Here is a 13483-nt window from a genome sequence, read left to right on the forward strand (position 1 = left end):
CGTCGCGTCCGGTATGTATTCCTCCAACGGCGCGTTCTCTAAATCTTCGAAGAGCGTGTATGTCGAACACTTTCCTCTTCAGGCCTTTCTGCTCCTTTGCGATAGCGCTCGAAGTCTCAGTCTTTTTCGAGGTAGTCTGTGCCAATTTCTTCGGTGTCTTCTTCGATCGATCGGTTTTTGTCAACATTTGAACGGGAGATGTTGACACTTACATAATTACATAATTAGTCGATTAAGTTAATTGAAAATTGTAAGACTTACTCGTATTCATCTTGTTTAACTTTTCGTGTATTTAATGTATAACAACATTCTAAAATTTAGACTCAAACGATAAAAATTGTGCAAGAAAACTTAATCAAAATAAAAAAAAGGTGAACTAAAAGAAAAACTTTTAGGGAAAAAACATACATCGAAAGGTATATGAATCATTATAATAAACATATTTAATAAAAAGAAGATAATTAATATATTAATTTAAATTGTAGGAATATCAATAAAATCAGTTGAAATATTAAAAAAACCAATTGTATTTAGAAAAGATACGTTTGAAAAACCGACAATGAGCAGCAGTTGCAACATTAATGTTGCAGCAAATACCTTTTAAATTCAATTTGTCAACAGAATTATGCAACAGAGGAAAATGTTGAATGTAAACAATAACAGACATGTACATTATACTAAATTTTTCTAAATTTTAATAATTTATTTGCTTGTAGGTATGAAATTGATTCTAACAAAATTAACAAATTTAGAATATTTCAAAACAGTACAAACATCAAATACGGAAATTAATTAAAAAATAGATTAATTTTATCATAACAAGAAAATATTATACATTTAGGAAAAAATTTTATTCAGGAAAATAATGTTCAAGTTCCATTCAATACTATCGAAGAATTTTTTGAGTTCTGTCGTTTATTGGAGGAGAAAGAAGGCTGGCGAAGCTTCTTCGTAATCTTAATTATATATTTATATATACGAAATATTGATTTTTTATAATTCTATCTTAACACTTAATTTTATATTAAGCATAATTAAAAGAATCCTATTGTATAGAAAAATCATATATTTCCATTTAAAAAACGATGACCTTCATATGATTTAAAAAAATTAATTTTTTTCGAAAATTAATTTTGCTATTAACCGGTTAAGTGGTATTGTAGCATATATGCACAAAAAGAATCCGTGCCAAAAGTGGTATTGTAGCATATATGCACATCTTGAATAACTTCTATATTATTCAACGAATTTGCTTGAAATTTGGTATACTATTGTTTTTTGGGCTTCTGAACTCGATTTTGGCGTCAAATTTGTAAAATTTGATGGCGAACACAACATGGCGACTAATACGTTGAATGAAAATGGCGATTTTTGTATATATATTGCAATTACGTTTTAAATATTGCAATTACGTTTTACCCCCGCAGTTTATATACGAAATGAAATCAGCGACCCAAAAAACCCCCAGGGCCAAATTTTGGTATATTTTAGTTCACAATTGACGCCTACCACTTTTGGCACGGAATGTTTTAAAAAGCCTACCACTTAACCGGTTAATTTGTCCTCCTTGAAATCAATCCTACAACTTTTGTCTGAAACTTTTTTCCGTATTTTCTATAGTTTCTAAGACATTGACATATATCATTTATTTCCATTCTATTAATACTTTAATAGATAATAATTTAAGTACACCAAGAAATATTGTGACAATTTTGAAAACATTTTTTAAGCAAGACGTTATAATATGAAATTTACTGCTATAAAAGAAATGAAAAATAAACATATTTTTGCAAAGACTTGTTTTTATAATTATTTGTTCGGTAAATTATTACTATATATTATTTTAAACTTTATAGATTAATAATAATAATTGTTGTCAAGGTATTTTTATTTACATCTAATTTTTAAATATATTTATCGGAAAGTGGAGTGATGAGCCAAAATATATATATATATATATATTACCGAAAAATTATTTAATAATCTCTCTGGGAGATGTGATAATAAGTCTCTGGGAGATGTGATTTCCAATGCAAAAGATTGAAATTAAAATAAAAATTGAGCAAAGAAAAAATGCAAGAAGAATTAGGAAAAGAAACAGAAGAAAGGTTAGAAAATCGAAAGAAGAAACATAAAATATATTTGAATATTACAAGTAAAGAAAATAGTGAAGAAAATTGTGAAGAAAATGAAGAAAATTAATATTTACTGAATAAATAAAAGATCTGCGTTTTGCCGTTCTCCTATTCTAATAATTGTTTATTATATTTAAAGTTGTAATAAAGCATACTTAAATAAAAACATTGTGTGCGACAGAATTTCTATATGATATATAGTAAGTTTAATAGTTAATATTTAATAAAATTATATCTAAAAATTATCAGAATGAAGTTATCAGAAATTTTTATGTCAGTATGACATCTCTGACGTTATTCTGCTATTTGAGTTTTGTTAGTTATAAACAAATATAAACCAACTATCATTCACAATTTGCTGAGTTTTAGTTGACCAGAAATTAAATAGCATAATATGTTATTAGTATATGTTATATACTAATCATTTCATCAAAGCTATTTTTGGCTATTTTTTGGCTAGTTTTTGACTACGAAATAAGAACTAAGATAAGCTGAGTTTTGACTGACCAGAAACTGTATAGCATTTACTAATCTCAGTTTAACTCAGTAAGTTTTAGACTACTTATTGACCAGTTTTTTTTTTTAATATAATTTTCTACTCAGTTACTCAGTTGAATAATTGTTGTCTAGCCTAATAGTATAACCTAATTAGCAAAAAATGGCTAGATTCTGATTAGTAATCAGCTTTTACTAGAAACGTTTCTACTCGGGCACGCTGTCATCTCAGTGACGGATCCAGAGGAGGGCGGAGGGGCGACTCCCCCCTAGAGTTCATCAAACAGAAAGTTAGGTTTATTATATAACAAAATTTGTTTTTAAATAACATTTCATATTATGTTAATGTATATATAAAAATATATCTGGCTAATAAAATGCTGAATACCAGACATGTATAATTTATATTTTATGATCGTGATATTGGATTGAAGGAAAAGTTTTGCGGTATTTTATAGCTTAAAATTATATATACAATATTTTCGTTAAAAATGATCAAAATTTAAATTTAAAAAAGGGTTTTAGAGCTTGAAATCTCTACTTTAAAATTATACTTTTTTGAATTTATGTGAGTTTTGTAATTTTTATATATAGAAAACTACGAGCTGAAAAAAAGAGAAATTTTTCTTCTCACTTTGTGGATCCGTTATGTAACAAAAAGAAAATTTGCGAAAATTTTCGATCATGTATATCGTGAAAGTTTGGAGTTTTCCTTACAAAATCGTTTTTTAAAAATGTTTCTACGATTTTTTGTTCTTGAGTTATTCGCGAGTTAAATAAAAAAGACCATTCTGACTTTGATTGCTCGATCGTAACTCCATTAAAAATCATCGTATTGCAAATTAAAAAATAGATTCTTAAAGCTGAAATGTTGCTTTGTCGAATAGTATCATGCTAACTTTTTAAATGCAAAATATATAGAAATTTGAGTTAAAAATGTGATTATTGCGATGATATACTATGATAATGATGATATTACTATCCTTATAACTATTGCGCAATAGAAAAAAGAAAAGTAATATCACATTTTTAGCTCAAATGTATATATATTCTATTTTTTTTTAAATTGGCAATTACACCACTTGATAAAGCAACTTTTAAGAATCTGTTTTATTAATTACGATACTATAATTTTTAACGGAGTTATGAGCAATCAAAATCAAAATTCCCTTTTATTTAATCCATGTGTAACTTGATAACAAAAAGTCGTAGTAACATTGTTTAAAAACGAACTTTTAAGAAAAACTTTAAGCTCTCATACCAGATGGTCAAAAATTTCGCAATAAAAATATTCTTTATATAATTTTGAGCTAACAAAATTCCGCAGAACTTTCTCCATGCAACTCAATAGTAATAACAGTAATAATAATAATAGTAAATATACCCATACAGCACAAAATTTGCAGCAATATCGCTGCAAAATCTTTGCAATATTACTGCAACATGCAATATTGCAGCAGTGTTGCTGCAACTTTTGTGCAACTTTGTGCTGTAGAGGTAATGAAACAATAAAATAATAAAAATTATTAAAAAATATTGAAAATAACACCAATAATAAGTAAATATTTACATTTCGTTATACCGCCTCCCCCTCCCAGAATAACTCTCTGGATCACGGTTGTCAGGTCTCGAGCTGTACGGCTGGGACCCGAAGGTCCATGCGCTGGAGATTTCGTATTTCGACTGGAGGCCTGCCGATTGTTTTATTAAAAAAAAAGAAAAAAAAGGCGTAGGATTTAATTCGTGTTTTGCGACCACTGTTACAGACTTTCTTTTTGTCATTAATATTTGACCGACATAAAGTGTCAACACAATCACAGAGACTTTTTATTATTATTACAATAATTACAAGATTACATATAGTGCGAACAGAATTACAAACTTTTTTATTATTCGTAAAATAACATAAATTGCGAACATAATCACAGACTTTCTTATTAATTTCCACGTAGTTTAAATATGTAATTAATAAATATCCCACGCAAGCGAAAAACTCTGGAGATTTTTCCTCTCTGCTGGAGAACTGGAGATTGATCCCGAAAACTGGAGTCTCCAGTCGAAATCTGGAGACCTGACAATCATGCTCTGGATCTGCCCTTATGTCATCTATCAGCTCATCATCGAAGCACACCAAGGCGATCTCGCTGCCGCTCTGCACCGATTTGGCTACGCAGAAAAATAAATCTAATGAATAAAAGGATTCATTAGATAAAAATCAACGCTCAGTCGTGAATTAGGCACAAATTAATTGTCCATCCATTATAGAAAATCTGAACACAACACTGCATAGGACTATTGCGCAATAATAATTTGTCATAATAAAAAGCATCGAGATATTACGTGACCTCAGAAAATTTCTGAATACCAGGATTTTCCTCATGTTTCTTAACGTCCAGCTGTGTGTGTTTCTCTCTCTTTTTTCTATTTTTTTTTCTCCTTCCGTGAGCACGTGTATGATAAATTAGTTTTTCACAGATCAACACAATCGATAAATAAATTCACGCCATAGTTGCAGAGATTCTACCTGTCAAGCGGGATTTTCTCGTGGTCGATGTCTGGCAGTAACCAAGCGGTGTCCTCTTCGTAGATAACAGTGAAGTTGTCATTATTGCTCAGCCCAGAATCCATCAGGAAGATCCAACAGTCTAGACGGATTTGTGTGCCGTCGAAGCAATTGGACGTACGTTGCCATATCGTTCCCTCGGGACAGCATGATACGTCAATGGATAAACTCGGAGAGATCAAGCTCGTGAACAGACAAAGCCACAGCAAGAGACCTGTAAAACGTCGCATTTTGATTGTTCAAGCGCAGATGCAAAATGCAATTTCAACTCAACTCTTTTGTGAAAAGACACGCTTGCCAAGAAGATGTAGCTTAAAATACGTATACACTGTTATGTACCGTTTAGCAAGAAATGATATTTGCAAATGCGAAACTGTGAATTATTTTTTTCTTGTTAATGAAGTCAATTTCTGGGAAAGATTATAATATTTGTTCAACAATAATCTTATTATTGTAAATGCTTTCGTATGCGAAGGTATTTTTTTTAGTATGATCTCTTCTATCTTATTTCTATAATATAATATTGCACGTTAATGACGGGTCTAGTATATTAAAATAATAATTTTTAATAGTTCTCCTGAATGCAACGTATTGCGCATTCTAATGTAAAATGCGTGAGTTTCCGCGTGCATTACACAAGGGTTGGTCTGATACTAAAACATTTTTTTATCGGTGATACTAGACCCGGTGTTATCACACGAGTGTATCAATTATCTGGGTTACGAGATTTCCAACGGAAAATAAAACGAGATTTTTTTATAGATCGGGAAAATCGAGCTTGATACGACGCGATATGTCCTATAGCTCCGTATGTGTATGTCGACATCCTCCCCGAAGAAAACAAGATGAAAAACAAACGCATAATTCGATCCGGAGAACGTAGTAAGAGACGCAATGATAAGAACGATAGAAATGGTACCGGTAATTCAGTTCAGAGCTAATGGCAGATGTGCGATATGATACAATTGCTGCGAAAGGAGGAACGGCATTCTTAACTGTTAACTGTTTATTAACAGCGTTGGACCACATAGCACACGTGCGTGCGTATGCACCAGACGCACATGTGTCAAATTTATGGCGAATTCAATTGGAAGCACTAGTGCGCACTGGTGCATATTAAAACCGTTGTATACTGATTTAATTTGAACATAAAAATGAAATGCAAATATTCCGATTTATGAAATACATATTTTACCTAATAGTACAATAAAATGTATTGAGTATTTCACGATTTAATCGATTTCTATGCTTAATTATAAACATATCTTTACGTTATTTTGTGTACGACGGCTTTAATGTGCACTAGTGCGCACTAAGTGCGTCCAATTGAATTCGCTATTAGAGTGATGTGCAGATATCCTGTCAACGGTGTGTACTGTTCAATCGCGTTTTTATTTTTGACGATTTTTGGGGGTATGTCATGCTGAAGCGGCATGAAATTCAGAGAGCGCAAATTGATGTAACGAATAATTTTCATCCTATTAAAATTATTGTGTATCATATCGTCGTGTCGTAAAAAATTAAATACAAGGAATAAGTAAATTTTTTATTACGTTAATGTGCCTTGATATTATTAGTAATATTAATCCTTCCACGAATTAAAAAGTCATATTTAATTTTGATACGAGATATATTATATATTTTTTTCTGAATTCGTTTCGTTTTACACTTCTGATTTGTTAAAATTATCATTATCAGTTCAGTAAATGTTTTATTAATTTTTACATCTTTTATTTATAATGATATATCTCGGTCTTGCAATCTCCACCGGATAATATTATTTTTGCGAAACGATTAGCGTCATTATAACATATAGAGGAAAACCTATTATGATATAGGCGCCTAATATGAGATAGCGGCGTTTCTGTTAAACTAATAAATGCTATTTATTGGTTCCATCATGAATTTATTGCTTTTGGTTTGAAAACTATTTAGTGGAAAATTCATTATTAGATCATGCCTGTATAGTCATTGTAAAAAAAGATTTTAGAATTTGGATGTCTTCAAGTTTCATTGAGATGAGCCTTTAAACCTTGTTTATTATTTAATAAGTAAATATTTGGCAATAAATTCTTTACGTAGTGATAGAGTAAGATCATACTAATAGAAAACTACGGGACATGTTGAATTGCTTAATTACAGAAGTCAGATTTGATGATCGTAAAACCGTAAGGCATGGAAATCATAATATGAGATACCCAGGGTATTTCTAATATGAAATATCCTATGCTCCTATGTGAAAATCGTTACTAAAGAACAAATGTTATTGTACAATAATAAAAAGGACAACCGGAATGAACATCGAGTGCCTATTTCTGCGAGGCTTGGTTCTAACTTCCAACTACCTGAAGACGAGTTATGGGTATAATCCATCGCATGCTCATTTTTCGCACTGGCTGTTTGTTTGTACTTTAGAAACATTAAATAAAGTTTTTTAATTGTAATACTGATGTACTTTGCGTTTCAGTATAGATTTTTCGGAGCATCTCATATTAGGAGCACAATTTTTTAGAAATCATAATATGAGATACCCAGGGTATTTCTAATATGAAATATCCTATGCTCCTATGTGAAAATCGTTACTAAAGAACAAATGTTATTGTACAATAATAAAAAGGACAACCGGAATGAACATCGAGTGCCTATTTCTGCGAGGCTTGGTTCTAACTTCCAACTACCTGAAGACGAGTTATGGGTATAATCCATCGCATGCTCATTTTTCGCACTGGCTGTTTGTTTGTACTTTAGAAACATTAAATAAAGTTTTTTAATTGTAATACTGATGTACTTTGCGTTTCAGTATAGATTTTTCGGAGCATCTCATATTAGGAGCACAATTTTTTGACTTTACAATTTACTAATTTTTTACATTTCTTTAATTAAAAAAAAAGTAGAATTTGAATTAAATTTTATAACTTTTGAATTATATAACATTATCTTAAAGCTTATTAAATTCCCTTCAAAATGACCTATTATTTTTTTAAATTCTGCCAATAGATTTCTAGCATTTACCCAAAATATACTCGGTATCTCATAATAGGCGCCTTTCCTCTAATATTCTTTCGCTTTTTCTCTCGATTATTTGAGTTTTCTGGTATGATCTTCTGACCCGATCGTAATTATCACGCAACGATAAATATCGAGATTATAAACTTTATGAACAAGATACTTCCTATATCACAAATGATCAACAGAATCTATAAATCGCATTTTACAACACGATTTAAGAGTAATAATTGTTGAACATTATTGTCATGTAATTTCTAGGAAAATTTTGACATTGAAAGTAATTTTTACTTTTCAGTAAATCATGAGATTAACTATCGGCACAGACGTCATCTTCTTTGCTTGCAGCCAACGCGCCGCTGCAAGGATAATTTAATTAAAGCGATGTAAACGCCGTCCATGTTTAATTAGATACAATTGCCATATTACGTATAATGAGCGAGCGGAATAAACAATTATCGCTTTTATGCCTCACGTGTCGTTATCCTTGTGTCGCGGTTGTAAATATACGAAAAAAAAGAAAAGTATTACATTGATAAATTTTAGAGGGAGTGCGATCCCCTATAAAGAGTGCGACTTTTCACAATAATGCACAGTGCGCTTATCATGATATTACTTTTTAACGACTTTAAGCGGATTTACATTTTCTAAGTAGACAACGAAATATTTCTTCCAAGACACACGTGCACATATGATGTATGTATTAATATTGACTGCAAGTTGATTATTTAGTAATAATTCTCTTTAATACAGCCGCTTATTTGTTCAGAAAACACTGACGATAGATTGAAGTTGATTTTTTAATCAATGATTATATAATCATGCATTGTATAACGGTCCGGTTTTAATAATTGATAAATTAATTGAATATCGATTTCGAATGGATGTCTTATCGCTATAATTGTATTAGCCGTAATCACTGAAACCTCCTGTAAACTGGTTTTATCTGCGTCGGTCATAATCAAGCTGGTCATAATTAATTAAACTGTTATTGTAAAATCCGCTTCGAATTTTTTACGTAAATCGTTATATTTCATTCTCTAAAGCTTCGTGTTATAAAAATCTTCCAGCGTGGAAAAGGCCACACACATTCTAAAGTTTTCTTCTCATCTATCCTAAAATATCATAATTTCGTCAAGTAGGAAGATTCAGAAATATTCAGAAATCATTTATGCTTCGCATCTTACTATTTAAATATTTATGATTTAAATCGTTTCTTCTCTTTATTTTATAAACGTGCGTCTCGCGATCATGTTTCGTTCTGTCATCTACTTATTGATCATCAGAAACTTAGGGAAAGGGATCGAGTGATATCGGACAAGGATTGTCCGCTCGATCCCGACGAAAGAAAGGTAGAGCAATACTCGCGAACGCGCGACGAAGTGGCACCACGCTCGTGAGTACGGTCGCAATTTATAAAAATGAAAATATAAATATAAAATGAAAATTTTCATATTTTAAATATAAATAGGTATACTAAAAAATGAAAACATACATAACTGGCAATTTAAAGAATAATAGGCTGGTTATATTGATGAACTAAAACGAAATTAGACTTACATTTAATGATGTGACTTAATAAAATTAACTTCATAAACAAAGCAAGTTTAATGTGCTCAACAAATGTCCCAGCAAACACAAAGTTACATGTAACGTACCTGTTAGTTGTAATTTCCCACTCAACAATGTAACTGTAATATAACACACTTGCACGTGAGTGAGAAATTACAACTAACAGGTACGTTACATGTAACTTTGTGTTTGCTGGGGTGAGTGCAAGTGTATAATAATTCGCAAATAACATTGCCTCTGTTTCAATACGGAGAGGTCTTGGCTTTCACGTGCAAGTGGACTTGTCAGTAATTGAATTGCTAACACACATGTCTAAGATAAACAATCCTTGTCCGATATCACTCGATCCCTTTCCCTAAGTTTCTGATGATCAATAAGTAGATGACAGAACGAAACATGATCGCGAGACACACGTTTATAAAATAAAGAGAAGAAACGATTTAAATCGTAAAATGCGAAGCATAAATGATTTCTGAATATTTCTGAATCTTCCTACTTGACGAAATTATGATATTTTAGGATAGATGAGAAGAAAACTTTAGAATGTGTGTGGCCTTTTCCACGCTGGAAGATTTTTATAACACGAAGCTTTAGAGAATGAAATATAACGATTTACGTAAAAAATTCGAAGCGGAAAATGATTTTACAATAACAGTTTAATTAATTATGACCAGCTTGATTATGATCGACGCAGATAAAACCGGTTTACAGGAGGTTTCAGTGAAAACATTGCACGAGGAGTAGAGTCGGACACATAAAGACGAATAAGCGGACACTTAAGGAAAGCTTACGAAGCTCACTTCTGGTTGATGACGTGCTCAGCTGCCTGCCGTAAATCACGTCGGACAACGATATCATCTTTCGCACCGCATTTCCTGATTCCTCAATGTACAAAGCGAGTCTGTTTCTCGCTAACATAGATAGCTAAGTTGGGCGACGTCAAAGAAGTTGTCGGCAACACGAACACAACTTCAGAATGTTCTTCAAGGGATGAATCACTTGTTTGGCGCGATACACGCGACTAAGGTCAACGGACTGGCAGGCCACACTAGCGTTTGTCACACGGAAGGAACGACTGTGTTTGCTTCTTGTAGTTTTTATGAGAAATCCTCAGCAAATGAACGACAAGATCCACAATTTTGCTACTACTGGTTGCTTCTATTGCTATTTCCCGCAAATAACTTCTTGTCAATAACTTCTTCCTTTCTTCTTAGGCTGCTGCAAACGTGAGGAGCGTGCGACGACCTTATCGGCTTCTCATTACTCGACCTTCGCTTTTACTCGACAACTGATGGAAAAAGCAGTTTTCTATTTGCTCAGAATGATTCAGGCAGGATACATGCACGTTATCGAAATCACGAGAAAAGCTCTCAATGCGTGTCACGTGAGCTTTTACAGAGAAGTCTACGTTTTGATGGTCGATACGATCGAACCCTGATAAGCGATTGGAGTGAGTCGCGTTGAAGTTCACGGTGTTGCGCTGCCAGTGAAACTGAACGTGACGGTAGACTCTTCTTCGGAGCTTTCCAACGATGCGGAGACGGTTGAGGTAGAGCCAGTTCTCTCCCACTTTTGCGTTTGAATGGATTTGTACGGTGCGACCAAGCTGCGTATTTTTTTCTTTTCCTTTCCAGCCTATTTCTTCACGTAGAACCTTTCGACTGCCTCGAGGACGTTTACCAGATCGAAACAATGATTCGAAACACTGAATCGTCAGATTTCTTTCTAGGTGATATGCAAATAAGGATCGTGAAAGCTATCAAGGAAGGGATGATACTAGAAAGGAAATATGCTGTAAAAAGGTAGACGTCTCGCTGAAGTCGAATATTGCGTCGTACGTGCGGTTGCTAGGATATCCAGCGGACAAGATCAGTATCCTGAGTACGTAAAACGGACAGAAGGATCTAATAAGGGATGTAATAAACAACCCTCTGATAGGTCGGCCGAACAAAGTAACTACTGTCAACAAGTACCAGGGTCAGCAAAACGACATTTTGCTATCTCTGGTTAAGATGCGCGTAGTTATTTACCTGAGGGACGCGAGGAATCTAGTGGTACTTGGTAGCGATATCGCATGACCCTCTTTAAGAACTAATGCACGTATTCATAGTCAGACCTTATGTTTAAGGCTTCCTTAAATTTATCTTTAGATACTTTATGAATTATTTCATTGCTACTAAACATCTAAAGATAAATTTAAGGAAGCCTTAAGTACAAGGTCTGACTATGAATACGGGCATTCAGCTCTTCTATATATATATATCAAGTAGTGCATTCTTTTGATCTGAGCCAAAATGCCGACAACCTTCCTATTGGCTATTTCGACCGCTATTTCGATTTAGTCGTCTGTAGTCCAATAAGCGCTTAGTGTAATTGGTATAGGGTATGGTTAGTAGATCCAATTCATGGAGGACCTATGCGCTACTTTGATATATAATAGAACTTTATTCAAAAACTGTTTCGAATTGACACCAGCGTTCAACCAATTGATGCAGAGACCGTTGAAACTATAACTACTGTCACAGGAACTTTATCCCACCGAACGACGCTATCCTCAACTGTTCCGATGGAGATCGAGGATATGCCACAATGGCTAAGTTTGTTTACGATTATTATATGGAGAAAATCAGCGGAATGAAGGTAATTTCTACTTGTAAATTGATTTACATACATTGTTTTTTCATCATAATAAATATGTTTCGTTATTTTCAGGAGTCGCAAAATATGTGGCAGAAACCGAGAACCATACAGACAATGGGCAGTCCGACGCATAAGGTTTCCGTTCATCCGGGTACCGATGACGATACTGAGGACGAAGAGGAACTCAATCAATATAACACTTAAATGAAGAAAATCCAAGGAAGAAATGGCGGCGAACAAATGCGAACCTATAAAGAATTTAGTCGAAGATTCTCCAAGCGAGGCCAAAGATGACCTCTGAGTGACTTCATGATGTATCTGTGCACAAGACTGATACATTAGGAAATTGACATTTCGGAAATGAAATAATCGATTTTATAGCACGGAAATAAGATAGCTATTCTGTCCAGTTCCAAAATATCGTAAACGACATTCGCTAACAATCAATTCATCGATATCATTGTACTTAGCAAGAATAGGTATTTTATTACGGATATCACTATACAATAATGTGATATATAATCTTATATATCGAATTAAAATAAACTATACTATTTACAGACGTCAGTCGTACCAAAATCTATTTTTTATCTTTGCAAAACTTTCTTTAGTCGCTTACAGCTACGCTTGAACACTTCGTACATGTGTATCTCACGAGAAAAGAATCATCTTTTTCTTGTCTACTGCTCTCTTTCGACGAGCCTCTAGTTTCTGCAGCTTCGACTTCTCCTGCTTGCTCGGAGTTTTTTTCGAGTCATTTGGCACGCTTCGTCGTACGCTCGAGGGCACATAACTATCGTCGAACTTCATCAGTTTGCTCGGGAATTTGAAGTCAGGCTCATACTCTTCTATGGAGGGGTTGAGACCCTTGGAATTAGGCACGTACTCCTCGAAAACGCTGTCGGGTATCACTGTGGTGGCGCATGGTTCGTAAATCTCGTAATTCGTCTCCAATTTCTTAACGGAATTCGGCACGTAGCTCACATTTTCCGGGACAAGGCTTTTGCCTTCGCACAGAGTCGGCGTGTACTCGTTCAACGTTAATCGCATATTTTCCAATGCGCTCTTCCGA

At 33.4% G+C, this 13483-nt stretch overlaps 2 protein-coding genes across 3 annotated transcripts in view; one reads left to right on the forward strand and one right to left on the reverse strand.

The window, feature by feature from the left end:
* LOC108722382 (intron-binding protein aquarius) overlaps positions 1-12997 on the forward strand; it is a 40283-nt gene extending 27286 nt beyond the window's left edge. The window contains exon 15 of one of the 2 annotated variants that reach the window (XM_018447454.1): positions 12484-12997. In XM_018447454.1, coding sequence (XP_018302956.1) covers positions 12484-12615 — 132 coding nt within the window. In that variant the 3' untranslated portion in view covers positions 12616-12997. The remainder of the gene's footprint in view (positions 1-12483) is intronic. The other variant, XM_018447453.1, reaches the window with a different exon arrangement.
* Positions 12998-13007: 10 nt separating this feature from the next.
* The window catches only part of LOC108722359 (uncharacterized), a 7943-nt gene continuing 7467 nt past the window's right edge, over positions 13008-13483 (reverse strand). The window contains exon 4 of the mRNA XM_018447429.1: positions 13008-13476. Within this exon, the coding sequence (XP_018302931.1) occupies positions 13063-13476 (414 nt within the window). The 3' untranslated portion in view covers positions 13008-13062. The remainder of the gene's footprint in view (positions 13477-13483) is intronic.

The sequence above is a fragment of the Mycetomoellerius zeteki genome, unplaced genomic scaffold (genome assembly GCF_001594055.1).
Source record: "Mycetomoellerius zeteki isolate Tzet28-1 unplaced genomic scaffold, Tzet1.0 scaffold202, whole genome shotgun sequence".
NCBI classification, from domain to species: domain Eukaryota; kingdom Metazoa; phylum Arthropoda; class Insecta; order Hymenoptera; family Formicidae; genus Mycetomoellerius; species Mycetomoellerius zeteki.